Raw genomic sequence first — 27,450 nt, forward strand, 5'->3', positions numbered from 1 at the left:
CACGTGAGAGAGGCGTGCGGGGGGGGGGGGGCCTCGTGACGCCACTTCCCCCGGAACCAATGGGAGTCTCTGTTTATGGCAGGGGAGGAGGGAGGAAAAGCTCAGGCTGGCCACGCCCCCTCCCTCGGCGGCGCAGAACGCTGAGGCGGAGCGGGCGGCGGCGCGGCTGCGGCGCCGCGGGGGGAAGAGGGTACGTCGGTTGCTTTCTGCAGCCGCGTCTCCGCCGAGCTCCCCGAGGCCGTTTTTCGGGGCGTCCTACGTCTCCTTCCGGTACCGAAGACGCCGGCCTTTGCGGGCAGCTGGATCCGCGTCCCGCCTCAGCGCCCGGAGGACATGCTGGAGAGAGAATGAACCAGAGGGACACGCTGGTGCATCTGTTTGCCGGGGGGTGCGTACGGGCGGGGAAGGGGAAAGCGAGGGCGACCCAGCCGGGACGGCGCCCCAGGGCGGGGCGGCGGCCGAGGTCGGCGTGGGGAGGGGGGGTGGCGGCCGAGGCGGGCCCCGGGCCGGCGGGAGCAGGCCGCACGTCGCGGCCTAGCGGGACCCGGGAGAGTGAGCGCGACCCCGGGCCTCGCGTAGGTGGCCTGGCCGAGGGAGGAGGATGGGGGTGGGGAATGGGGGGTGACGGGGAGAGGATAGGGCGGGAACTTGTGGAGGCCGAGGACAAAATGGGCGCCTGGCCGCCTCACGTCGCTCACACGCCCCGCCGGCGGCCCTTTCCGGTGCTGCACTGCTTGGGGGAGGCGGGGCGGGAACTCGAGGAGTTCGGAGGGGCCGAGTCCCTCCACCCCCACCTTGCAAGGCTGGGGTGATCCCCAGGTTGGGGGGCGATCGGAAACCACCTTACCCCAGCTATGAGGTGGCATAGCGGCCGGGTCTTTGAGGACAGGGGTTTGGGGTTGCTGTGCAGGGCGGGGGGAGGCGGTGTTGACTCCAGGAAAACCAGCCAGGCTCTTTTTGTACCCTCGCTGCTGTCAGGTAGAAAGCGGGGTGACCTCCTCCGTCACTCACCCTGATGGGAATCAGCGGCTCCGTGTGCGTAGCATAGGACCGAGGGGTCTGAAGTTTTGGCGGTGCCTCGGTTACCAAGGTAGACTTGCCTACAGCCATTTTGCTGAACCACAGCCCCGTTAGATGACCTTCCTTCCCAGTTAATTTGGAAAATGACAGCAAATTGGGGGGGGGGGAATGCTTTTTCTCCATGCACGTGTCCGAACTGGAGCTTGAACTCAGGGCCTGGGCGTTGTCCCTTAGCTTTTTTTTTTTTTCTTTTGCTGAAGGTTGTGGCACTCTACCACTTGAGCCATTTTTTCCAGCTTAAAAGTTGGTTCACTGGAGATAAAGAGTCTTTTTCTTTTTTTTTTTTTTCTGCTCTCAGCTGACTTGATCCTCAGATCTCAGTTTCCTGAGTAGGTAGCATTACAGGTGTGAGCCACCAGCACCCAGGTTCACTTTTAACTTTAAGAGAAAACATTAGAAAAAGACAGACAGTAGCCATCTGGGTCCTTCAAAATAAGAGAATTCGCTTAAGATCAAGCAGCTTGTCCTACATGTAAAATGAGGAGTGAGTAATCTTGAAAAGTCCTGCCAGTTCTATTTTAACGTAATATTTAAATTCATTTCTGCAGACTGTTTTAACATTCTGCTGTGGTCTAAGCATTGCAGAAATGCACAGGCAATTACATTGGCTACATTACTAGTTGAAGATACTTCTTTATATGTATGTCAAAGTTTATAGACAGTAATCTTCCAAATGTTCTTCACAAGGTACTAAATTTATTCCTTGGTACAATTGGGAAGGCTGGAAGTTGAGAAATCTATTTTTTACTTTAGTAATAACTGCAGAGGAAAAGGAGAGCTGACTTGATAGTCTTGTTTTCCTGGACCACTACTACATGTACGGGTGTCCTGAGGGTTAACCTAGGGCTGTTTTAGAAGAACCAAGAGTACCCTTTCGTGAAAGCATGTAATCTTAGGCAAGAATTTTCTGAACATAGAGCCTGAGTTGTTTTCCTGATGATAAAAATGACTTTCATTTATTTAAGGATATACTTATCAAAATCTTGGGAAGCTTTTCTTAGTAGCCTGGAGGCTCTGTTGTTAAATCGGAACATTTGAAAGCCACTTGTACTGGACCTTGAGTCTGGGCAACACACTCACATGCATAACTCGTGCTTGCTTTAAGGCACCCTTTGATCCCATTATGCTTTTGCCAGAGTTAATAGTTTGTAAAGCTATTGGTTAGGCTGAGTTACAGAGCGTGGCAGACAGTAAAAGAGAATGCAAATAGAGTTTAGTTTTAGCTGTATCTCTTAATGGTATGACATGTTTGAACATACAGATAGAAACAACATGAAATGTTTTTTGTTTTTGGTCGGTTGTGGGGGCTGAACTGTGTGCCCAGCTGCTGTCCCTCAGCTCTTCAGCTCAAGGCTAGCGCCCTACCGCTTGAGCCACAATGCCCACTTCCTGCTTTTTTCTATTTATGTGGTGCTGAGGAATCAAACCCAGGGCCTCAATGCATGCAAGGCAAGCACTCTACCACTAAGCCAACTTCCCAGCCCTATGAAATGTTTTTAATACTTTGAGAGAATTATACATTGTGTAGTGTGGTTCTGTGGGCTTTGTCTACCATGAAGCTATTCCTTTTTGTTTTCCCTATTTGAGGGAGAGATGATCTCAAATGGGAGCCACAAATTGCAGATTTTTAACTAGATGAATTTTTGTTTTTAAGTCTTTTTTTTTTTTTTTTTTTTTTTTTGGTCAGTCGTGGGGCTTCAACTCTGGGCCTGGGCGCTGTCCCTCAGCTCTTCAGCTCAAGGCGAGCTCTCTACCACTTGAGCTACAGCGCCACTTCCGGTTTTCTGGTGGTTTATTGGAGATAGGAGTCTCACGGTCTCTCCTGCCCGGGCTGGCTTTGAACCGTGATCCTCAGATCTCAGCCTCCTGAGTAGCTAGGATTACAGGCGTGAGCCACCAGCGCCCGGCTCTTTAAGTCTTTTAATAATAAGAAAACTGTGTGTAGTAATTAATTTAGTAAGACACTTCCACATAGTTAATACTAATTTTTATTTTCTTTGGTCATTAGCTTGTTTGCTTCCTTGTCAGAAAAGAGCAAAAATAGAATACTTGAAAGTGTGTGTGTATATATATGTATTTTTTGTTTTATTTTGTTTTATCGGTTGCGGGGCTTGAACTCTTGGCCTGGGTGCTGTCTCTTCAGCTCAAGGCTAACATTCTACCACTTTAGCCACAGTGCCACTTCTGGTTTTCTGGTGCTTTATTGGAGATAAGAGTCTCATGGACTTTCCTGCCCCAGCTGGCTTTGCACCATGGTCCTCAAATCTCAGCCTCCTGAGTAACTAGGATTTATAGGCGTGAGGTCACCAGCACCCAGCTGAAAGTATATTTTTTTCAACCTTATCTCCTTGATTTTTACTTTCCCATGTCTTAGACCACTTGAGCTGCTACACAATATGCAGTAAGTCAAGTGGTTCATAGACAATTCAGTATTTATTTTCTGGAACCTCCATAATTCAGTATGAAGGTGCTGGCAGGTAAGAGGTTAGTAAGGACCTGCTTGCTCAAATTGAACCTTCTCACCATCCTCATGTCACACAGGGGCTCCAGATTGAGCACTTGGTGCCCTTAATCATTGGGCATCTTGGGGACTTTACAGGACAGAACTGTTCACTTTCTACCTGCCTTGCATAGAGTTCTACATGCAACAGTAATAGTGACTATGAGTCACTAAGGAGTAATATGTATGCTTATATCCATCAGCAAATTTATTTCAGTCTTAGTGTTTTAGAAAAACATTGGCTGGGTTTTAAAAGGATCAGAGTTTGAAAGGTAGGATATATGTCAAATAATCTAGTGACACAAGTCATCCATGGGCATGCAGTCTTACCGTAGCTTTGCCAGTAATTTTCTTACCAGCAGATACTATTTGAAATCTCGAACTGATTTTTTATTACTGGGTAATATGAAGTTTCAATTCCCTTTAGCAATTTATATGGTATATCAGGGAAACTTAAAAAATCTAAAAAAGTCTAAAATCATTACTAGTTTTGAATTTGAGTAAGAGCCTGCGCAGGTGAGGACACTAGGCATAGGTACTGACTGCCAATCTGCTGCAGATGTGGGGGTACCGTGGGAGCCATCCTGACATGTCCACTGGAAGTTGTGAAGACACGACTGCAGTCATCTGCCGTGACACTCTATATCTCTGAAGTCCAGCTGAACACCATGGCTGGAGCCAGTGTCAACCGAGTGGTGTCTCCCGGACCTCTCCATTGCCTGAAGTAAGGCAAAGCACTCCTTGGTTTCGTGAAGTTACCTCCATGATGTCCACATGCTTGTTTATGCCAGCCACCTTTAAAAAGGTTCTTTGCAAGTACTCACACAAGTATTATACACCTAATGATAGACCGTAATTTTTATGTAATCTAAACAAAAATTCTCCCAATTTTTAAATATTATCCAGTATGTGTGTGTTTGTTGTTTTGGGACTTGGACTCGGGTTGGGCACTATCCCTGAACTCTTTTGCTCAAGGCTAGTGCTTTGGGCCACAGCCCAACTTCTGGTTTCCTAGTGATTATTTGGGGGTAAGAGTCTCACAGACTTTCCTGCCTAAGCTGGCTTTGAGCTATGATCCTCAGATCTCAGCTTCTTGAGTAGCTAGGATTACAGGTAGGAGCCACCAACACCTGGCTGTGTTTGACATTTTTTGATGGCTTGAAAAGATACGCTTTTATATTTTACTTCCTTGTGTTGTAATTTCAAAGCTATTAGATTCACTTTTTATTATTAGTTTTACCAGTTTACAAGTTCAGACTTGTATCTGTTTTATCAGCTTACTTGGGACTGGATCTATTTGAACTTAGTTCAATAGTATTTATTTTGTAGCAAATAAACTCTTGCAGTGTGTTTACTCTCACACCACAGGATTTCATCACATGTTGCCTTTTCAAACTGGTTACTACCTAAGTAAATGAATAGATGAAACAAATTGTTAACAATTGTGAATTCAAATATCATAGTTGTAAATACTTCTATCTAGTTAATAATAGGAAATGTAATTTAATAGCCTGATTTTGATATTGATTACCACCAACAAGGTCTCTTGATACATTTTTTGCTTTCTTTTTCAATAGTTTTGCTTTCCCTTTGCATGTTTTTCACAAGTTTGTTCATCTCAGTTCCATATTCCTCAGTTCTTTAGGCCCTTTTTAAAGCTCCATTCATACTGATTTATTTAATTAACCCTTATGATACCCAATAAGAAAGCAGCACAGCTGAAAGTTGCTTAGTGAATTCACCATTATCAGCAGAGTTCATTGAACTATGAAGTGACTAGCTTCATAGTGAAAAATTTAGCCCTAACTCTGGCTTTTAATTGACTACTATGTTTAATTACTTTTATGATCTTTTTTTTTGGGGGGGGGGGTCCGGTCGTGGGGCCTGAACTCTGGGCCTGGGCGCTGTCCCTCGGCTCTTCAGCTCAAGGCTAGCGCGCTACCACTTGAGCCATAGCACCACTTCCAGCTTTTTTTTTTTTTTCTGCTTATGTGGTGCTGAGGAATCGAACCCAGGGCCTCATGCATGCAAGGCAAGCCCTCTACTACTGAGTCACCTTCCCAGCCCCATGATCTTTTTAAAGTATATAGATGCTTGAGAATCTTTTGACCTATCTGATTTGGTGTTTTTGCTTATAGAACTTAATTGAATTACTAGCTCTCGGGCAGTCTTTTATGCCTTTCACATACCTCTGTCCTTTTTTCTGCTCTGGTGAATTGCTTGTTTCAATATAACTCTGGTTTGTTTGTTGGGGAGAACAGGGTTCCCCATAAGTGAACAGGGAATTTCTCAATGGCTGGGGCCTTTCCTGTCTCTTTCCTTTGCCTAGCTATAAAGAGCTCTTCGTACAATAAGTTCTAAGTAAACTAAGTGTAGAGAGAAATAATGAGCAAACAGTATAATACCCTAAAAATGTGAGGTGCCTCCTTTTTGCTGAACCATTCCCTTACCATGGTTAGATGTCATAACTACAGTACCCAGACTGTTCTGCAGTACGGAGTAAAACCTAGTGACTTAGTGGTAGAGTGTTTGCTTTCTATGACCTGAGTCCCTCATGATTTGCAACTCTGCCAGAAAATGGAGACCTTAATACTAGAACAGAACTAATGTTTGTAACTAAGGAGTTGAGAAACTAAATTGTCCGATAAAGACAATAAAATTGCAGGAATTACAGATTGGAGTGGGGTAATCAGACAAATGTCTTGGTTGAAGTCTGTATAATCTAATGTTATTTTTTTATCTTTCAGGGTGATCTTGGAAAAAGAAGGGCCTCGTTCCTTGTTTAGAGGATTAGGCCCCAATTTAGTGGGGGTGGCCCCTTCCAGGTAAAAACAAAAATAGATTAAGTAAAATGATGGCACTCTCATCTTACTTCAAGACACCGGCACTTACTCATTTATGTACCGTGAAATTTAAGGTTTTAGGTGCTATCCAGAAGATATTTACAAGGAATGCTTGTTGGTAGGAAGTGGCATCAGATGTTTTGAAAGTAGCATCAGAAACGAACAGTTGTTCCATAATTATAAGAAGGAGGTATAATATTTGCATTAAATATTTGACAGTCTTGGACTGGCGAAAAATAAAGAAGTGTAGAATGATATAGCTAGTAAATTAAGAAACACTGTATTGGGGCTGGGAATGTGCTTGCCTCAACTGCATGAAGCCCTGGATTCAGTCCCTAACACACACACACACACACACACACACTCTCTCTCTCTCTCTCTTTCTCTCTCTCTCTCTCACTCTCACACACACACACACACACACACACACACACACACACACACACACACACACAAAGAAAAGCAAGGAAGCCAGGCGCTGGTGGCTCACGCCTGTAATCCTAGCTACTCAGGAGGCTGAGATCTGAGGATCGCGGTTCAAAGCCAGCCCGGGCAGGAGAGACTGTGAGACTCCTATCTCCAATAAACCACCAGAAAACCAGAAGTGGCGCTGTAGCTCAAGTGGTAGAGCGCTCGCCTTGAGCTGAAGAGCTGAGGGACAGCGCCCAGGCCCAGAGTTCAAGCCCCACGACCGACAAAAAAAAAAAAGAAAAGAAAAAGAAAGAAAAGCAAGGAAAAGAACACTGAACTCGGGCTGGGAAGGTGGCTCAGTGGTAGAGCATTTGCCTTGCATGCATGAGGCCCTGGGTTCAATTCTTCAGACCACATAAGCAAAAAAGAAAAAAGCCGGAAGTGGTGCTATGGCTCAAGTGGTAGTGCGCTAGCCTTGAGCTGAAGAGCCGAGAGACAGTGTCCAGGCCCAGAGTTCAGGCCCCATGACTGGACCCCCCCCTCCCTCCCCCCCCCCCCCCCCGCAAAAAAAAAGAACACTGAACTCTTCTGTGCAGTGCAGATTAGAATATACCACACCATCTTGATTGTTTAGCTTGTACTTGGATTCAGTCCATCAGCTCTACCTCCTTTCCCAAATTAGAGATTCACATGTTCTCATAGGGCATTTATTTAGTTAGCTTAGATGTACTTTAGCATTGCATAGATTTCAACAGCCTTACTCACTAATGGGATTTTCCAGTCATCAATATCTGTACAACCTTTTGTCCTGAACTTGGGGCCTGGGGCTGTCCTTAAACTTCTTTGGCTCAAGGCTAGCACTCTACCACTTAGCCACAATACCATTTCCAGACTTTTTCTGAGTAGTTTATTAGAGGTAAGAGTCTCACAGACTTCTGCCAGGGCTGGCTTTAAATCATGATCCTCAGATCTCAGCCTCCAGAGTAGCTAGGATTACAGGCCTGAGCCTCTAGCACCTGGCTCTTTGAGACTTGTCAGATAACCAGAAGTAGACTTGTGGCTCAAAGTGTTAACCTTGGGTGAAAGAGCTCAAGGACAATGCCCAAGCCCTGAGTTCAAGCCCCACAATCTACAAGAAAGAAAAAAATACTATTTGAAAGTAGATGCTAGAAATTTCATATTTGAGTATGTCTTTTTAAATCATTACATGGAAAGGGCTAAGACCTTGTTATTAAGTTCATTCTAAAATTATGAAGATTGCTGGGTGCTGGTGGCTCACACTTGTAATCCTAGCTACTCAGGATGCTGAGATCGAAGGATTGCAGTTCAAAGCCAGCCCAGGCAGAAAATTCCCCTTGAGACTCTTACCTCTAATTAACCACTCAAAAACTGGAAGGAGTGCTATAATGCTAACCTGAGCAAAAAGAGCCCATGGACAGTACCCAGGCTCTGAATTCAAGCCCTATGATCAGTTGGTCCTTTTTTAATTGTGAAGATGAATTTACATTTTATAAGTTGAGCAAACATACTTACTAAAATCAATTTAAATCTTTATTTTAGAGCAATATACTTTGCTGCTTATTCAAACTGCAAGGAAAAGTTGAATGGTGTGTTTGATCCCGACTCTACCCAAGTACACATGATATCAGCCGCAATGGCAGGTATGAATGTATGATACTAAAAAACAAGGAACTTTCTAAAACCTAGATACTTAATGCTGAAACATGTTGAGTTTATAATGAAAAGTTAAAGTGATTGAGGTACATTTTATTTGTTGGCATCTTTAATGGTTAATTTATATTTATTGGAATAGAACAGATTTGATTAGGTGTATGTAAAAACTTGTTGATCTGCAGTTTTGTAATTAAGAATTTATGTGATAGGATACAGATAATATATTTCTGTTGCCTTGTATCATGCAATGAATATTTAGTGATTTAAGTATTAAGAATACAGCCATAATCGTACTGTAATGGAACTGTAATTTACTTTTCTCTCCTCAATTTCTGTTAGTGCCTTTTCCCTTTTAGCTGCATATTTTGGCTTCTGTCTGAAATGTGCTGGCATTTCTTGGTAAAGTATTCATTTTGTGCTCCAATGCTGAAACTTTTGTAAGTGATACATTATCGATAACTAAAACCATAATGTGTGTACTTTCAAGAATACGTACATCATTCCACATAAATCGGACTAGATGGTATCTGAAATGTCAACCCTGGGGACACACACACACACACACACACTTCCAGGATCTCTTTTGTCATCATTGATGAGTCAGTATCATACACACACACACACACACACTCACACTTCCAGGATCTCTTTTGTCATCATCGATGAGTCAGTAACACACACACACACACACACACACACACACACACACACACACACACACACACACACACACACACACACACACACACACACACACACACACACACACACACACACACACACACACACACACACACACACACACACACACACTTACTTCCAGGATCTCTTTTGTCATCATCGATGAGTCAGTATCATTGAATTAATGCTTCTACACCACCTTACACTAAACTTGAGATCTGTTTGTTTGACAGGTCTGGTTCTGGAATCATTTGCTGCCATGCATACTCAAAAAACCATGCACTTGGGTTCTCAGTAGAAAATTCACATTTTCTGAGATTTGAAGTTATACTGAGAAAAATTAGAGCCATTTTTATTGGCTGCTTATCAGTAAACTGAATATCAGTTATGCGTTTGGTAATGAGTGCCTTAAACTGTTAGCTGTTTACTGTTTAGAGGTAAATTGGGTTTGTTGGAACCACATATTTACCCCAACTAAGTATAAGTTGGAAATACTCATTTCTGAGCGGTGGCAACCTTCACATAAACATACACATCTAGCATATATCTTCTACATTGTTTTCAAGGCTTTTTTTTTTTTTTTTTTTTTTTTGGGTCCGGTCGTGGGGCCTGAACTCTGAGCCTGGGCGCTGTCCCTCAGCTCTTCAGCTCAAGGCTAGCGCTCTACCACTTGAGCCACAGCGCCACTTCCGGCTTTTTTCTTTTTGCTTATGTGGTGCTGAGGAATCGAACCCAGGGCCTCAGGCATGCAAGGCAAGCGCTCTACCACTGAGCCACCTTCCCAGCCCTCAAGGCTTTATTTAGCGATTGTTGACTGACCGACTGAAGTTTTGAAGCCAGAAGGAACAACATTTAAAGTCAAAATGGTGAGAATTCTCACTTTCCAATAAGGAACTCTTGAGCAAGTTAGGTAATTTATGTTACCTTTTCTGTGGAGTGATTTGGATTTTGAAAATTGATTCATTTAGAGGTAGAGACCATCTGTCAAAACAGAAGTTTATTATAGGCGATCCCCAGAGAGTGAAATGGGGAAACTGGGAAAGTGGACAGGGAACAGACCCATAACCACATAACCACAGCACTAGGTCTTACTACATTTTGGTTGTTGATCCCAGAAAATTATAAAGAAATACTGATGTTGCTTCCTTTGAAAGAACCAACATTAAGAAAGCATATTACTGGTCTTTTTACGTTAAAAAAATTACTGTATATTAGAGTTTCAGAATACTTTAATTCTTTTTGGAACATCTTATTTCTTTAGAATAAGACTATACTACTCTTATTTGTATCACACTGCAAAGGAATTCAGTAAATTGTCACTTTTTACTTCTTTGCCCAAATGTATACAAATGTCAGCTCAGTTTTTATGTATGCATCGATACTGTTTCACAACATGGTTCCATGCATCTTGAATTGTTCTTCTGTTTGTTCACAGATGATTGCGCTGTACACTTAACTGTAACTTGGAGATGTTTCCTTGGTTTGTTTGCAGTCGCATTGTTCTGAGAATTGTGCTTTCACAGCTTCCTTGCACTATTCATGAGCATTAACACTTAGCATGGCAGTTATACATGACCACGGGACTAAATATGAATGGCGTGGGGGGGGGGTAATTAGGTGCTTTGAGATGATCCTATGAAAAATCATTTTTAACTGGTTATTCAAGGGGAAAAAATGCTAACCTTGTCGCTTTAGTATAAAAAAGTATATTTAACTTAAGCAGCTGGCAATATTGCTTCAGCATTTTTGCTGTACCAACCAGCACCCTCTCATAAGGGTTAGATAAGGGTAGTGTGTGCATAATGTTTATCGCAAGGACCTCTCAGATCAGTAAGGACAGTTCAAGTAGGTCTTCGGTATTTTACCTACCTTTTTTTCCCTTACAATGGATGTTCCCTTCCGGCTGACTAGTTGTTGAGGATGCCTTATTTTGTGTCTGTTTCATTTAAATGAATTGAGTATCCCTTTATGTACACTTAGGCACAGATGTGTGTATATATACATATATATGTGCCAGAAGTTGTATTGTGTTTCTATAAGGTAATTCCCAGTTTTAAGTTTTTCTCTGGCATGTGCAAACATTTTTATACATAGTGGTATAGAAGTAATGGAGGGAAGTGGATTTGGATTTTTTTAATATGTATTTGTGAAGTTAGTGGTCCATTTTTAATTTATAAATAATGTAAGCTTTTATGTTCTCATAAATAACTTAGTGCATTTTATTTTATAGCATACGTGTTTCAAGATTTTTGTATTTGACTTTTAGTTCATTATTAAGGGCTAAGTGTTTACTAAAATACAAATTTTTATCTTGCCTATTTAAAACTTTTTAACAATATTTTATCTGTCCTGGCAGTCTATTCAGCCAGATGGGTGGTTGGGCAGCTTCTTTGTGTGTTTATTTGTAAACATTCTTCCTATTTTCTGTTTTGTAGAACACAAGAAATTAAGTTCAAAATAATCCTAAATAGACCCTAAGTATGGATGTGCAATATTACTGACTAGAATGCAAAAAGTTAAAGGTACTTTTGTAGCAACACATGCTTATTATCTTTTATTTAAACATGAATACTTCCAGACTCGGATATTTTTGGGGGCTTTTAAAATTTGTATCAAACAGACTGACGGTTAAAAAGAAAATGTGTTTTTCCTGATAGACTACAATGTTCTTTTAACTCTTTAAACATAGTAGATAATTATGACAGGAAAATGGGATATGGTAATTCCATAAATTATTTTAGAGCCCCCTTGACAAGGTTAGCATTTTTTTTCTTGTAAGACAAAACTGGTCTCCTTTCAGGTAAGTATTCGGACTCTGAAACTGCAGCAGATGGTGAGATTTTCGATTCTTGGCACATTAAAAATAATTTTTAATGGCCCATTCTGATATTCCTTTCTTTTTCTTTTTAACTTGAAAATTTCAAAAAAAAAATAAAATAAAGTTAGATCTCACAGATATTTCTCAGATCCTTCCAATGGGATTCAATTTGTACACATGTTTCTGATGAGGTCACTGCTTGTTGTTATGATACAGAAAAGCCTGTGTCTATTTTAGGCATTTACTGTACATTTCTCCCGAGAAAAGAGTGAGATCGTGTCATCTCATGCTCCCCATCCGCAGGTCACTTCCTGTAGAAATATGGACTAACTTAAACCTCGTGAGTACTGATCTGAGCATCTCTTGCAGCCTCTAGTATAAGAAACACACCCTGGGATTTTATAAACTGTGGCATGAGTAGAAGGCGGGAAATGAATTTATTTCCTGAATTTGTAATGTGCGTTATTGAGTGTTTTAATTCTGATCCCTTTATGATCCTTCTAGAAGGAAGAATGGGGTGCTTTTCAGTCATCCTGTGAGCCTGGGGTCTTCAGTTTGGCCATAACAGCCTTGACCTCCAAAGAATCTGATAAGCAGTACATTTGCATAGTTGTAAATGGTATCACAGCATCCTCCGATTTTTACAATAGCTCTGTTGCTCAGCGTAACATCTAAAAGTCTAATACAGCTTTCCATTCTTGTCAGTTGATACCTAGCTTTCTACTCTTTGTAGAAAATACCAATCTTAATATCACTCCTTTCTAAATAAATACAGGATATAACCTACAGAGTCTTAGTAGCTATTGTAGTTTTGGTAGCTGTTGTAGTTTTAATTACTTTGGAAACAGTTTCAATACTTACCTCTCAGGAAGGAGGGTTTTGTTCTTACAGAAGCTAATTGAAATAAAATGCCGAAAGTGCAGTACTACAGGTATCATTCCCTTAATAAGATAGACATTTTTGGCAAGTCCTGTGGGTGATATTTATCTGGTTCTTAAATGGTTTATACTATTAAGTGGAGTTTTGTATGAAGAAAAACTACATTTAAAATAAAAATTTAAGCTCTCTGACACACTAACAATAACTTCTAACAGTATGGCTGTAAGGGCACCTCGCTTTAACTCACTTTGGAACGCTCGTCCCTCTTAACTTAGAAATTATCCCTTGTGTAGTTTTCAACTTGTCTTAACATTTTAAGTGTTCTAAATATTAATATAAATTAGAATATTAACAAAATACATCATAAAGCTAAAAGGCAAAGCAAGAAGTAATAAGCGATTTCCAAACTTCAGGCGCACCATTGTCAGTATCTCAATGTGTCTTAGACATAGTAATTCCAGGTTTAGGTAGATTTGCGGGAGGGGTGTTCCATTTCATTTCCAGAATAAATAAGTTGTGTTTTTCTAGATTTAGCCTAGAATGTCTGCTTAGGTTATTAAAGTATAAGAGAAAGCGATACCATAGAACTGAACAGAATTCTAACTCATAAAGGATTGATAGCTAAAAAAGCCATAGATTAAGAATAGATTCTTTATCTACCCTAATACACTGATACACTAGTGTCTGTATTAAGTCATTCTAATTTGGGGGAGAGTTAAGCCAAAGCAGAGTAAGCACAAATTACTAATAATAAACATAATATTTTCTCACTTTGCTATTTTATTTATTTATTTTTGCCAGTTCTGGAGCTTGAACTCAGAGCCTGGGCACTGTCCCTGCACCTCTTTGTGCCCCAGGCTCAAGGCTAGTGCTCTTGTCACGTGAGCCACAGCGCCACTTTGGCTTTTCCTGTCTATGTGGTACTGAGGAGTAGAGCCCAGGGCTTCATGCGTGCTAGGCAAGCACTCTATCACTAAGCCACCTTCCCAGCTCTCACTTAGCTAAATTTTAATGCAATCTGTGGCATGTTGTCCCTGGAAATGAGTTTTAGTGAAGTGAGAATACCTGTTGTTTACATCCCAAAATATTTATTAATAGCACAGATACTAATTTAAATTGTTTGTTCCTAGTAATAATATTTGTTTGGTTTCTCTCTGCCTAAGATAGAGGGATTTTATGACTTTGAAGAGTATCATGGGCAGAAACTTGGATACTAAGTATTTTATAGAAGACATTTTATTTTAAAAAATAATTTTCAAAATTTTCATCTCGATCTTTTCAAATGAAGTAAAATAAGAGTTTTTCCTTAGATAAGCTTTTTTTTTTTAAGTTGGATATAAGGTTGCTTTGTTTTCTAAGGTTTAGTAAGAAGCAAATTAATTTTCCTAATTTAAAATTTATACAGAATGATAAGAATCATTGAGAAAATGCAGAATATTTTATTGGCTTTATGCCACTTAGGGTTTTGTTTTTGTTTTTTTTTGTCCCCTGTCTGTCTTACCATAGACACATTTAGCTAAATAAGTGGTCCAGCATTTCCGTGGCATTTGTAACGCCCCTGTGTTTGGTACCCAGCACCAAATGAAAAAATCATTAAATTGGGGATTGACTACATCTGTTTCCTTAAGATAAAATTTGAGTATCTAGGAAAAAAAAGTATAACTTTGTTTTCAATACTCTAGGCCACGTAAGACAGATATTTAAACTAGTCATTGTTTCGATTTTGCTTTTCTTTCCTTTGACCAAGACTGTTCTTGAAAAGAACCTCTTACTGAAGAAGAAAAAAAAAAAAAAACTTTTCCCTGACAATTCTGTTAAACATCCAAACTTTGTTATTTTAGTATTAGTTCATACTTCCAAAATTATCAATCCCATTCTAGCATATGCTTATGTACGTAGTATTAAAAACACTTGAGAAGCCGGGCGCTGGTGGCTCACGCCTGTAATCCTAGCTACTCAGGAGGCTGAGATCTGAGGATCGTGGTTCAAAGCCAGCCCGGGCAGGAGAGACCGTGAGACTCTTATCTCCAATAAACCACCAGAAAACCGGAAGTGGCTTTGTAGCTCAAGTGGTAGAGCGCTCGCCTTGAGCTGAAGAGCTGAGGGACAGCGCTCAGGCCCAGAGTTCAAGCCCCATGACCGACCAAAAAAAAAAAAAAAAGAAAAACACTTGAGAAATGGAAATTTTATAATCTTTACAAATTTATTACAGGAGTTATTAAACTAAAATTTCCCATTTATCTTGCTCTCTAAATAGGTTTTATTAGTGTATCCCTTTCTGTAACACAAGGCAATTTCTCTATCAAAAGGGAGTAAAATTAGGCTTAGCTAATTATCAGATATCATACAAGGGACACAAACCTTGTGAGATCAGATTTGGCTTTGAAAACAATTTTATTAAAATCATTTTGCCTGCCAGACACCGGTGGCTCACACCTGTCATCCTAGCTATTCAGGAGGCTGAGATCTGAGGATCACAGTTCAAAGCCAGCCTGGGCAGAAAAGTCCATGAAACTCTTATCTCCAATAAACCACTAGAAAACCAGAAGTGGCGCTGTGGCTCATGTGGTAGAGGGTTAGCCTTGAGCTGAAGAGCTCAGGGACAGCGCCCAGGCCCAGAGTTCAAGCCCCATGACTGACAAAAAAAAATCATTTTGCCTATGTAGATGTAAGCCATTTTGAAGCCAAGAAAGTTTTACGATTGGTTTCACACTATGTGCGGATTTAAAAAGCAAATTATTTCCAAGTACATCACAGCGATTTTGATCTGAAAATACTTTTAAGTGTGCTGACTGCAGTTTACCTTTCAAAAAAACAATGTGATTGACCTATTAGTATTCGATAGAAAGTAGTAAAAGTTAAGATCCTTAGACATGGGCTGGGATGTAGCTCAGTGGCAAAGCGCTTGCCTAGCAAGTGCAACGTCCTGGGTTCGATCCCCAGTACCAAAAAAGAAAAGACAAAAAAAAATACAGTTAAAAACCCAAACAAGATCCTTAGACGTTTAGCTCTATGTTTTCACTGAATTTAAAGGTCAGTTGAAAAAAAAAGTAGCTCTGATGTAAGTACTCTGTGGTTTGTGTGGCAGATCTAAATGTAAAAGCAAAGTATGAAAACCCTGCTTCGTGTAGATGAAGCACACTAAGTTCCCACCACTAAGACCACACATTGTTTGCTGCCCTTTTCCCCAAAACTAGGAAAATGGCAAGTAAGATAGGCATGAACCCAGAAACATCTACTCCAAGACCTTAATTGACTACCTGAATTGAGCTATCTTGAGGGACCACCCTTGGCAGCGGTGATGTTAGAGAAATTAGAGCTGCCTCCTGCCCCGACTTTCTTTCATGCCTGTAGAAGAGCAAAGGAAGTTCCCGAGAGTAACGTTTTGAACTTTTGAATCGTCCTGTGTGTTCTTCACGTGGACAAAGAGTAGATGTCTCCTCTGGAACCCTAATAGAAGCCTTACTTCTGTGACGCCATTATGTTTACAAGAGAAAACATCCCTGAGGCCGCACACAGTCTGCTCCATTTCACAGATGAAGACGTTAGTTAACACTGCTGTTTATGTAGAACTCCTTTTGAATGCAGTGGTGGGTGATGCACCCCCAAAGAGCCGTCAGAGAACACATGCTTTTTTTTAGCCTAGAACCCATGGATTTTCTGCATGTTGTCTAGAGAAGTGGGTTCTAAATTCAGTGTAGAGAGTCAAGAATACCCTACAGGGATACTTTGTACAGGTTAGAATTGTACTTTATGTACCATGAGATTTTTTTGCTCTTAAAAGAATCACTTGGTTAAGGTTAGAAATTGAAAGTTATTTAGATTGGAGGTAAAGATAGATGTTCATGGATATATGCATTTTCTAAATAAAAGTAAAATATAATAGTTTAAATGTATATTTTCTTTAATATAGAAACTAATTTAAAGATTTAAAGAACCTTAGTAGCATGTTCTTCGTGTTTTCTGGAATTCATTTTTAAACGTGTTTGTTTAGGTTTTACTGCGATCACTGCAACCAACCCCATCTGGCTAGTAAAAACTCGGTTACAGCTCGATGCAAGGTATGTTAAATCTTAAAGTTGATTGGATCATCTTTCCCGTAACTCCAACACAAGCATCTCATATTCTTCCCTTTATTTGCTGCTGAATTTTTTTTTCACCCTTGTTTTGCTTTATTTTGAAACTTGGGTCTGCCATCAGAAGAGAAGAATATACTATGTATATGTATTTTTTTGTTTAGTTTTATCTTTTGCCCAGAAAGTGACACTTTGCCTGTACAGGTGCTTACCATTGATCTCTGAGCAGCTGACTAAGCCACATTGTCAGCTAGTATAGAGTGAAATCTTTGAGGATGATTGTTCAAATTCAGTGATCTTATGTGTAGAGAGAGCCCCGGTCTGCAAGAAAACACTCAAATATGTATAGACCTCATCTGTCCCTACCAATCTCAGTTATAAATAGTAATGTTCATTCATTCCACTAGGCTGTAGTGAGCACATACTACTATGTACTAGAGATAGATTAGGAGTCTTTGGGGCCAACCTTAATGGAGTATAGATGGAGTGGTTACTGAGCCCTTTTTTTTGGGGGGGGGGCTGGGAGCCTGAATGCTGTCCCTCAGTTGTTCATCTTAAGGTGAGCACTCTACCACTTGAGCTACAGCACCACTTCCAGTTTTCTGGTGGTTTATTGGAGATAAGACGCGATCCTCAAATCTCAGCCTCCTGAGTAGCTAGGATTACAGGCGTGAGCCAATACTGAGCCCATTTTAATCAGAGAAAGCATTCAATGTAAACAAGAGAACCTGAGAATCTGAACTGAAGGACCTTCGGAATGAGACCAAGACTTACCCTGCGGGTTGAACCATGTTACAGTATCATAAAATGACCAAAATGATGTTTCAGGATCCTACAGGATTGCTGTACAGCAAATCCAGGAAATATGTGGCTTAAAATTGTTCAATACGACTGGGCACATGGCTCACACCTGTAAACCTAGCTACTCAGGAGGCTGAGAGCTAAGGATCATTGTTCAAAGCCAGCCCGGGCAGAAAAGTCTAAGACTCTGATCTCCAATAAACCACTAGAAAAGTGGAAGTGGTGCTGTGGCTCAAGAGGTAGAGTGCTGGCCTTAAGCTGAAGAGCTGAGGGACAGCGCCCAGGCCCAGAGTTCAAGCCCACGACTGACTAAAAAAAAAAAAATGTTTAGCTTTCTAGTGAGAAAGGATCTCTAGTGACAGAATCTTATTACAGCTGGTCAGTCCACTAAAATAAGTGCATATCATAGACTTTGTATCTATGAGAGTGGCTGCTCACCGAGGGGGCAGGCAGGCAGGCAGTGAGAGAGCATTGACATAACAGAACCGCCTGGGCTCATTCACTCTGTGAGGCTTCTCATTTGTCACTGCCTGTGAGTGATCCTGTGACGTTACTCCCCCCATTAGTTTTTTTTTTTTTTTTTTTTGTCGGTCGTGGGGCTTGAACTCTGGGCCTGGGCGTTGTCCCTTAGCTCTTCAGCTCAAGGCGAGCGCTCTACCACTTGAGCTACAGCGCCACTTCCGTTTTTCTGGTGGTTTTATTGGAGATAGGAGTCTCACGGTCTCTCCTGCCCGGGCTGGCTTTGAGCCGCGATCCTCAGATCTCAGCCTTCTGAGTAGCTAGGATTACAGGCGTGAGCCACCAGCGCCCGGCCCCCCATTAGTTTTTGAGGAGGACCTGATGGAGTTGGGGGGAAAAACCATAAGGTGCACAGAAGTTAATTACTCTTCTTGTCTGAAGAGTATTATAGCATTTCCACCATTGTTTTTATTAAATGCAAAGGAAATGCCACCTAGTAAGAACTGGAAGTGATAGCAGTGTAAGGGATTGTCTTTGAACTTGTTTGCATTGTATCTTGAATTGCACTCAAAGTAGAGTTCAGAAAGGAATTTATTGGTTATTCATCTTACCTGAACCCCAATCCAGGAAATCAATACTAGTGTGTTTTAAGCTATTCACCTGATAACCATCTAATTTCACAAATTGGGGACAAAAGGAGGAAATCTAAAAGATGACTTACAAAACTGATTTCACTTCATGAGTTAAAAGGTAACTCACTCACGAGACATATTCTTTCTGCAAATTTCATCTATTAAAGAACCTGTAGTATACAACGTCACTAACATTTTTCCTCTTGTGGTCTTTCAGGAACCGAGGGGAAAAGCGAATGGGTGCTTTCGAATGTGTTCGTAAAGTATATCAGACAGATGGACTCAAAGGATTTTACAGGGGCATGTCTGCCTCGTACGCGGGCATATCAGAGACTGTTATCCACTTTGTTATTTATGAAAGTATAAAGCAGAAGCTACTGGAATGTAAGACCGCGTCCATGATGGAGAGCGATGAAGAGTCTGTGAAAGAAGCTTCAGACTTCGTGAGAATGATGCTGGCTGCTGCCACCTCCAAAACTTGTGCCACAACCATCGCATACCCACATGGTGAGAACGGCCGCGTTCGGGAGTGGATTCCGCTTCCAGAGCACTTGTGCTCTTGTGACCCCAGCGTGCCAGAATACCATTAGTTTCGATGTAGGAAGTAGGTGACTTGCACAAGGTCCGATCAGTATGAAGCTGAAACTGGAAGCTATTTTACACTGCTTAATGTTGACAAATGCACATACATAGTAGTTTCTGTCTTTAGATTTGAAGCTATTAACATAGTTTACTAATAGCTAAACAAATCAGGAATTTATCTGTGACATGTTGGGTTTTGAAGCATTTTGGTTTGCTTTTTTTTTTGGTTGGCCATGGGGCTTGAACTCTGGGCCTGGGCGCTGTCCCTCAGCTCTTCAGCTCAAGGTGAGCGCTCTACCACTTGAGCTACAGCGCCACTTCCGGTTTTCTGGTGGTTTATTGGAGATAGGAGTCTCATGGTCTCTCCTGCCCGGGCTGGCTTTGAACCGCGATCCTCAGATCTCAGCCTCCTGAGTAGCTAGGATTACAGGCGTGAGCCACCAGCGCCCGGCTTTGGTTTGCTTTATATACTATAACCTTCCATTTCTGTCGTCGTCTTTTTTTTTTTTTTTTTTTTTTTTGTCGGCCATGGGGCTTGAACTCTGGGCCTGGGTGCTGTCCCTCAGCTCTTCAGCTCAAGGCTAACCCTCTACCACATGAGCCACAGCGCCACTTCTGGTTTTCTAGTGGTTTATTGGAGATAAACCGTAGGCTGTTTTGCCGTAGACTTTTTCCGCAGACCCAGTCAAGGGTGGTGGGAGGAGGGTGTTTGGAGGTTTTGTTGTTATCATAACATGCAAAAGGAAATTTTTATTTTGCCCCCCTCCCACCATGAAAGGGTGGGCATCAGACTCTGCCTCAGACTTGCTAGGCAGTTGAACTCCACTTAATGTGAGCCAGGCCTCCACCCCCTCCATTCTTCTATAGGAATCTCCACATTCTTACCCAGCGCCCCAAATTGGCTAAAGTATCCTAATCATTTTAGTTTCTCACCGTGTAAAATGAAAGAAAGATTGGGCTGATACTGAGATGTTAGGATTTTTGCCTACTTGACCCCCAGACCGGGCCTCATAGCTGGCAGCTGATGTGTTAACAGGTTTTTAGCTTTGTCCACACGGTGTTTTACATTGGTATATGTTAAATTGGTGCAGATAGGTTGACAGATGAGATGTACTCTGTGTGATTAGGGAGTCTGTAAAGTAAAATGGTTTTACTTCTTTCCTACACAGAAGTTGTAAGAACAAGACTACGAGAAGAAGGAACAAAATACAAATCGTTTTTTCAGACACTGTCTTTGATCGTTCAGGAAGAAGGCTATGGGTCTCTGTACCGTGGCCTGACGACTCACCTTGTCAGACAGATTCCAAACACAGCCATCATGATGGCCACCTACGAACTGGTGGTCTACCTGCTCGACGGATAGCGGCACCGGCTGCCGCACCGTGAAGAGGGAAGACCGGAACGGCACAGCGGACCACGGGATCTCGAGGCCAGTGAGGTGGACGGAAGAGAAGTGGTTCGGGAACACGTAGCTTTGCCTAAGTGGAAGTTTGGTTGTAGGAATCAAGGTAACCACGCCACGTCACTCCGTCTCTCGGTAATGTGGAGACGACCCGCAGCTGCCTCCGGGAAATGCCTTTTGAAGCACTCCTTTCGCAAATTGCCATTTTCTCTGCCACGTTCACCAGATACGGTTGTATTTTGTTGGTTTATGGCATTCGGAATATAGTATTGTTTAGTCCACGAGCATCTCTCCACTCCTCAACCAAGCCATCCCTGATGACATACTGTACTGTAACTATCCAAAGATAGTGTTGACAGTCATAAATGTCTAACTTCGGGCTTTTAATTTCTCTGACGCTTTAACAACAATAGAGCCTCAGTATTTCTCATTTTCTTGAGAGAACCGGACATGGTATTTTAAATTCAGTCGTTTGACATCAGGTAGTCGCTGTTCTTGACAACCAATGAGATAGTGTCCGAATACCTTGTGTATTTTTAGCTTTAAAGTGTTTTGGTTTCCAAGCTAACAGGTGCTCAACGTCTGGCATACTGTGGACTCGGGTTGTTGACATACCAAACGCGCATGCTCATAGTTTGGGACTGTTGAATAAACCAGTAAAGTACTGCTTCTCGGCCATTTCAGTGACTCGAACGTGTCCTGATATCTTCTGATTTTTTTTTTTTTTTTTGGTACATGAATGAATGAAGTGTCTTTTCATTAATTTCCTAATCATAAACTTGAATTGTCATGTATCTATCATACCTTGGTAAAATTTACATAAAGTAGAAATTTTTACTGCTTCAAAATCTTTCTACTTGCTCACACACTAATTTGAATTCTGTCCAGGTCTGTATAGATTATACTGACCTTGTAGGGAAAGAGGTAATTTTTGGTTCTGCCTTTATAAGATAGTCATAATGTCTGAGGACAGAGTAAAGAAGAAGAGCAGCCCTCTGTTGTGTGACTCGACAGATGATGCACTTACCTGTCTGTAAATGACGAGAGATTTATTTTGTCCTAATTTCTGGCCTCAATGGCCTATAACAAAGATTTAAGTTGTTTGGCTAAATGCACTAACAAGATAAAAGTTTTTCAAGTTTTTGCCATTGGGTCAACTGCACCTTTAACTCTCTTACCTGTTTTATGTATGACCTTACAAAAATGTGCCGATAGACTTTTCCTATGATGTTCCTTTACTGGTGTATGAAACTGTGATTCCACTTTGCTCCTCATTTCAGTGTACCTTTAGTGATAACATTTTGTGCAATGACTATCTGAAAAATGACTCTGAATGCACTTGGGCCTTTTTTTTTTTTTTTTTTTTTTTTTGAGAAGAATCATGTTAAGGGTTTTTTTTGTTGTGTTTTTGTTGTGCTTTTTTTTTTTTAATACATCGTCATGTATTAGTCTGTTCATAAAATCTTTGAGTCTTAGGTCTGTTTGACATCATCTGCTGCTTGAAGTATTCCATGTACCCCGAAGTGCCACCCACAAAAAGGCAGCCTGTGTCATGGAAGATTCTCTGCTGTCACTAGAGAGGACTCAGGCCCCCAAACATCCTACCCAGACTTCCTTGTGATCAATAAATAACTGGAGGTTTTTCAGGTGCTTGCTTGGAATTAGAATATTCCAATGTATTTGGAGACCAAAGGCAAATTCAGTTTTGTTACCTTTGTGATTATTGATACCTTTTGTGGCAAAGATCCACTTTGATTTTTTTTTTTTTATGCCAGTGCTGGGGCTTGAACTCAGGCCCTGGGCCCTGTCCCATCCCTTAGCTTTTTTGCTCAAGGCTGGTGCTCTACCACTTGAGCCACACAGCTCTACTTCCAGCTTTTTGTTGGTTGAGTGGAGCTAAGAGTCTCACACCCTTTACTGCCCAGGCTGGCCTCAAACCACGGCTCTCACATCTCAGCCTCCTGAGTAGCTAGCATTATAGGCATGAAACACAGACAGTGGCTGTTTCAACATTTATTGTGAAGAGCATACGAATCCCCCTCCCCTCCCCCCCCACCCCCAGCCAGGTATTTTTAACTTAAATCTACCAAGGACGTTTGCCTTTGCAGGTGCCATTGCCACCGCCTTCCACAGTGCCACATGCTCTTGCGAGGCCCCCCATGTACCATCTGGGTTGAATGTAGAGTACTGGTACCCAGGCACTGACTTAGTGATAAGGTCACTGTAGCAGATGCATGCTGAGTGTCCTTCGAGGGCGAACACGTGTCCTCATCTGTGTGTTTAGCGGGAATGCAGTGCAGGACATTCAGCCTCTGAAAGCCAGTTACATGAACGGGCGGGAAGGAGCAGACATTCTGGAGTGAGGTCCGTTTGTACCAAAACCTCAAAGGAGTACTCAAGCTGCCTTCGTCATCCTTCCCCTGCGCACGATCTGCCTCGTGCCATAGTGGAAGAAGAACGTGACATACAGATGTTACACGTGAAGTTTGTCTCTCTAAAAGACTTCTTTTGAAGACATTTTTAATGGGTTCTAAGATTTAAAAAAAAAAAAAAAAAAACGCATTCTGGAAGCATTGTGCTTATCTGGCGCTGTATATTCTCTGCTCTTGGGTAATGAGGGGGCTTTTTTAGTGGGAGTCAGCACTCCCGATGGGATTGCATTTCTGTTACAGACTGGATTCTGTTTTCGGATCAGATTGAACTTACGCCAGTCCGGCCGGCCATTTGTAAGAGCATGACCCATAGAGCCACCCGTGACTCTGAACCCATTTCCTAAACCTGACAGATACCTCGCAGTGCTTTCGATTCCCTAAATGCCCAACGGCCCCTGGACATCCTTAGTGATCCTCACTGGGTAACTTGATGGAAGCCACCTTGCCCAATGGGACCCAGGTTAATTGGCAGCTTTGGATCCATGCTAGAATGTTTGGTTAGCTGCCCTGCCTGGGGTCTCCTGAAACCACATGTCCACGGGGCCAGTGCCAACAGCACAGGGTCTTCCAGAAAAATGAACATTTACCCTTCTGGGTTTTAGGCAATTTCACTGATGAAAAGTACCAGTTTAGCCAGGCACCAACGGCTCATGCCTGTCATCCTACTCAGGAGGCTGAGATCTGAGGATCACAGTTCAAAGCCAGCCCAGGCAGGAAAGTCCCTGAGACTCTTACCTCCAGTGACACCAGAAAACCAGAAGTGAGGCTGTGCCTGAAGTGGTAGAGTACCTGCCTTGAGCTGAAGGGCTGAGGGACGGTATCCAGGTCCGGAGTTCAAGCCCCACGACCAACACCCCCCCCAAAAAAAAAGAAAAAATCCAGTTTGAGTCTGAAGGGTGTAAGAAGTGCTAGAGATCTGTCCATTCCTGTTCCTTGTTGTCTTTTTCTTCTGCCCAGACCTTTAGTACCATAAGGGTCTCTTGTGCTGGCCATGGTCAGCCCAGTTGCCTCTAAGACTGATCAGGACTTTAACATTCCAAAGGGTGTGGGTATCTCCCAGGGATTCCAATTGAAAGGGACTTGAAGATAGAAAACGCAACTGTCTTTCTGTCCATTCACCTCTCTCTTTCCTTTGTGTAAAACTCCCGTTCATCTGTACGATTTTTGTGCTGCCCCTTTAGGAACCGAAAGCTCTGTGGCTTCTCCTTTCTCTGTTGACAACCCTGTTGAATGTGTTACCCGTGTATGTGAACGAGGCAGTTATGACCCATCTGTCATGCGTCACGGATGACGGTTAACTTGGAAAGAGTTGCTCATTTTTGCCCATTCATGTGAGGTTCGCAATTCTCGTGTTTATATACATGGCTGTAAATTATGTGCATTTGTTCTGTTTTTATGTTAACTGGCAAACTTTTACTTGAATTGTTAAAATTCAGAAAATTAAAGTATGCTTATGAAACCACGGTGATTTTTTTTTTCCCCAATAATGTCTCTTGATACTTCGGCAGCACACTAGCATTGTGCTAAGTGAGATGTTAGGTTAATTTATTGATCCATCCAGCAAGAGAGGTTGGGCGGATATTTTTTTGGTTTGATGTTTTTCTTTCCCCCACCCTGCTTGTGGGGCTTGAACTCTGGTCCTGGGTGCTGTCCCTGGCTCTTCAGTGTTCTACCACTTGAGCCACAGCTCCACTTCTGGTTTTCTGGTGGTTCATTGGAGATAAGAGTCTCATGGACGGGGCTGGGAAGGTGGCTCAGTGGTAGAGCACTTGCCTTGCATGCATGAGGCCCTGGGTTCGATTCCTCTGCACCACATAAACAAAAAGAAAAAAGCCGGAAGTGGCGCTATGGCTCAAGTGGTAGAGTGCTAGCCTGGAGCTGAAGAGCTGAGGGACAGCACTCAGGCCCCACGACCAGACCGGAAAAAATAAAAAGTGTCACAGGCTTCTGGCTGGCTTTGCACCGCAATCCTCAGATCGAAGCCTTCCAAGCAGTTAAGATTACAGGTGTGGACCGTGGGTGGTGCCTGACTGGTTTGGGGGGTGTGTGTGTGCGTGTGTGTGCGTGTGTGTGCGTGTGTGTGCGTGTGTGTGTACGTGTGTGTGCGTGTGTGTGTGTGCGTGTGTGTGTGTGCGTGTGTGTGTGTGTGTGTGTACTTTGTATCTGCCAATCATCTAATCTATCTAGTAATCCCTAGGTCATACAATGCCTCCCATATGGGTTGATCAGAAATTCTGGTTCCTGTGTGTATTGCACATGCTCACCGATCCTATAAGTCCAGTGTTGGTGGAAATCGGAATTTGGCCTTATGTTGATTTTTGTTTTTGTTTTTGTTTTTTCTTACGTGTCTCAGAATTGTAGCTAACAACAAACTTGACCTTGCTTGTTATAGTTTATTTCCAGTGTCTTCAAGTGCCAGGAGCAAGCGAAGCGTATCGAATGGCTTCCATTTCTCCATAGTGCCTGCTTTGGTGTGTATATATATATAAATATATATACCAAATCCATTCCCAATTTACATCCATAGAGGTCTGTTTATACAGCAGTTCTGTGAGATGTCCCCACAGCCTAGAGATGGATATATAGGGAATTTAGTCATAACTAGGTCAAGGGAAGATCTGTAGGAACTGGCTCTGTAATACCTACTTTGGAGACTGAAGAAGCTGAATATGGAAATAGGAACAAAATGAACTGTTAAAGCTAGCCTGCTTCAACCTGAGGCTGCTAGGAATCCACCAGGCTCTTCCTTAAGTCAGACTTAACACATGGTGCTCTGTTCTACCCGAGCGCTCTTAATTGTATTACCTAAGCCTCAGAAATGACTGATGGTGGACTTCTAGAGATTAATTCTTTTTTTCTTTTTTTTTCTTTTTTTTTTGTCAGTGGTGGGGCTTGGGTGTTGTCCCTGCACTCTTCAGCTCAAGGCGAGCACTCTACCACTTAAGCCACAGTACCACTTCTGGTTTTCTAGTGGTTTATTGGAGATCCTCAGATCTCAGCTTCCTGAGTAGCTAGGATTACAGGCATGAGCCACCGGCGCCCAGCTAGAGATTAATTCTTTTGAAAGATCTGGAGAGGTTGCTTGGAGGAAATAACATTTTAACTATACTTTGAGATGGATAGAAATTCTACAGGCTGGAGGCTGGGAAGGTGGCTCAGTGGTAGAGTGCTTGCCTTGCATGCATGAGGCCCTGTTCGATTCCTCAGCACCACATAAAAAAAGTCAGAAGTGCTGGGTATTGGTGGCTCACGCCTGTAATCATAGCTACTCAGGAGGTTGAGGATTGCGGTTCGCGGTTCAAAGCCAACCCCGGGCAGGAAAGTCCTTGAAACTCTTATCTCCAGTAAACCACTAGAAAACCAGAAGTAGGCAGGGCACTGGTGGCTCACGCCTGTAATCCTAGCTACTCAGGAGGCTGAGATCTGAGGATCGCGGTTCAAAGCCAGCCCGGGCAGGAGAGAACGTGAGACTCCTATCTCCAATAAAACCACCAGAAAACCGGAAGTGGCGCTGTAGCTCAAGTGGTAGAGCGCTCGCCTTGAGCTGAAGAGCTAAGGGACAACGCCCAGGCCCAGAGTTCAAGCCCCACAACCAAAAAAAAAATACAGGCTGATAACAAGGGGCCTTGAAGCAAATTAGATCAATGTCTTAGTAGGCTACTTGAAGAGAATTTTATTTCTCTCAATTTGACACAGGTAACTTCCTTAAAATTCTCAAACTAGGAGGAGATCCAGAATCCCAAACTTCACAGTAGCCCAAGAGTTTGTTGTATGCTGCCTGGCAGAATTTAATCCTAGACATCTGTTCTGTTTCCTGGTCCCCCTTTTTTTTTTTTTTTTTTGTCGGTCGTGAGGCTTGAACTCTGGGCCTGGGCGCTGTCCCTCAGCTCTTCAGCTCAAGGTGAGCACTCTACCACTTGAGCTACAGCGCCACTTCTGGTTTTCTGGTGGTTTATTGGAGATAGGAGTCTCATGGTCTTTCCTGCCCGGGCTGGCTTTGAACCGCGATCCTCAGCTCTCAGACTCCTGAGTAGCTAGGATTACAGGTGTGAGCCACCAGCGCCCTGCCCTGGTCCCCTTTTCTGAATCACCTCATACCCTCAATCATTTCCTTAGCAAAGATGAAAAACTCATTTTTTTTTCAGCCACTCCTTAATCGGCTTTCAAGATTCCCTAATTT

The 27,450-nt window shown here is 42.4% G+C and overlaps 1 protein-coding gene across 1 annotated transcript; it reads left to right on the forward strand.

The window, feature by feature from the left end:
* Nucleotides 1-123: 123 nt before the first annotated feature.
* Nucleotides 124-24,729, forward strand: Slc25a36 (solute carrier family 25 member 36). The gene is made up of 7 exons (XM_070005523.1): nt 124-388; nt 4,140-4,304; nt 6,328-6,405; nt 8,395-8,495; nt 16,881-16,947; nt 19,072-19,361; nt 20,606-24,729. Exons 1-7 carry the CDS (start codon nt 348-350, stop codon nt 20,797-20,799), a joined length of 936 nt encoding a protein of 311 aa, XP_069861624.1. The 5' UTR covers nt 124-347; the 3' UTR covers nt 20,800-24,729.
* The last annotated feature ends 2,721 nt before the right edge of the window (nt 24,730-27,450 follow it).

This window comes from Dipodomys merriami, unplaced genomic scaffold, assembly GCF_024711535.1.
Source record: "Dipodomys merriami isolate MVZ:Mamm:240054 unplaced genomic scaffold, mDipMer1.0.p SCAF_68, whole genome shotgun sequence".
In the NCBI taxonomy this organism is placed as follows: Eukaryota; Metazoa; Chordata; class Mammalia; order Rodentia; family Heteromyidae; genus Dipodomys; species Dipodomys merriami.

Coding starts and splice junctions, on each gene's coding strand:
- Slc25a36 (XM_070005523.1), top strand. CDS start 348: ATGAACCAGAGGGACACGCTGGTGCATCTGTTTGCCGGGGG. Junction 4,305..6,327: donor GGACCTCTCCATTGCCTGAA/GTAAGGCAAAGC, acceptor TTTATCTTTCAG/GGTGATCTTGGAAAAAGAAG. Junction 19,362..20,605: donor AACCATCGCATACCCACATG/GTGAGAACGGCC, acceptor TTTCCTACACAG/AAGTTGTAAGAACAAGACTA.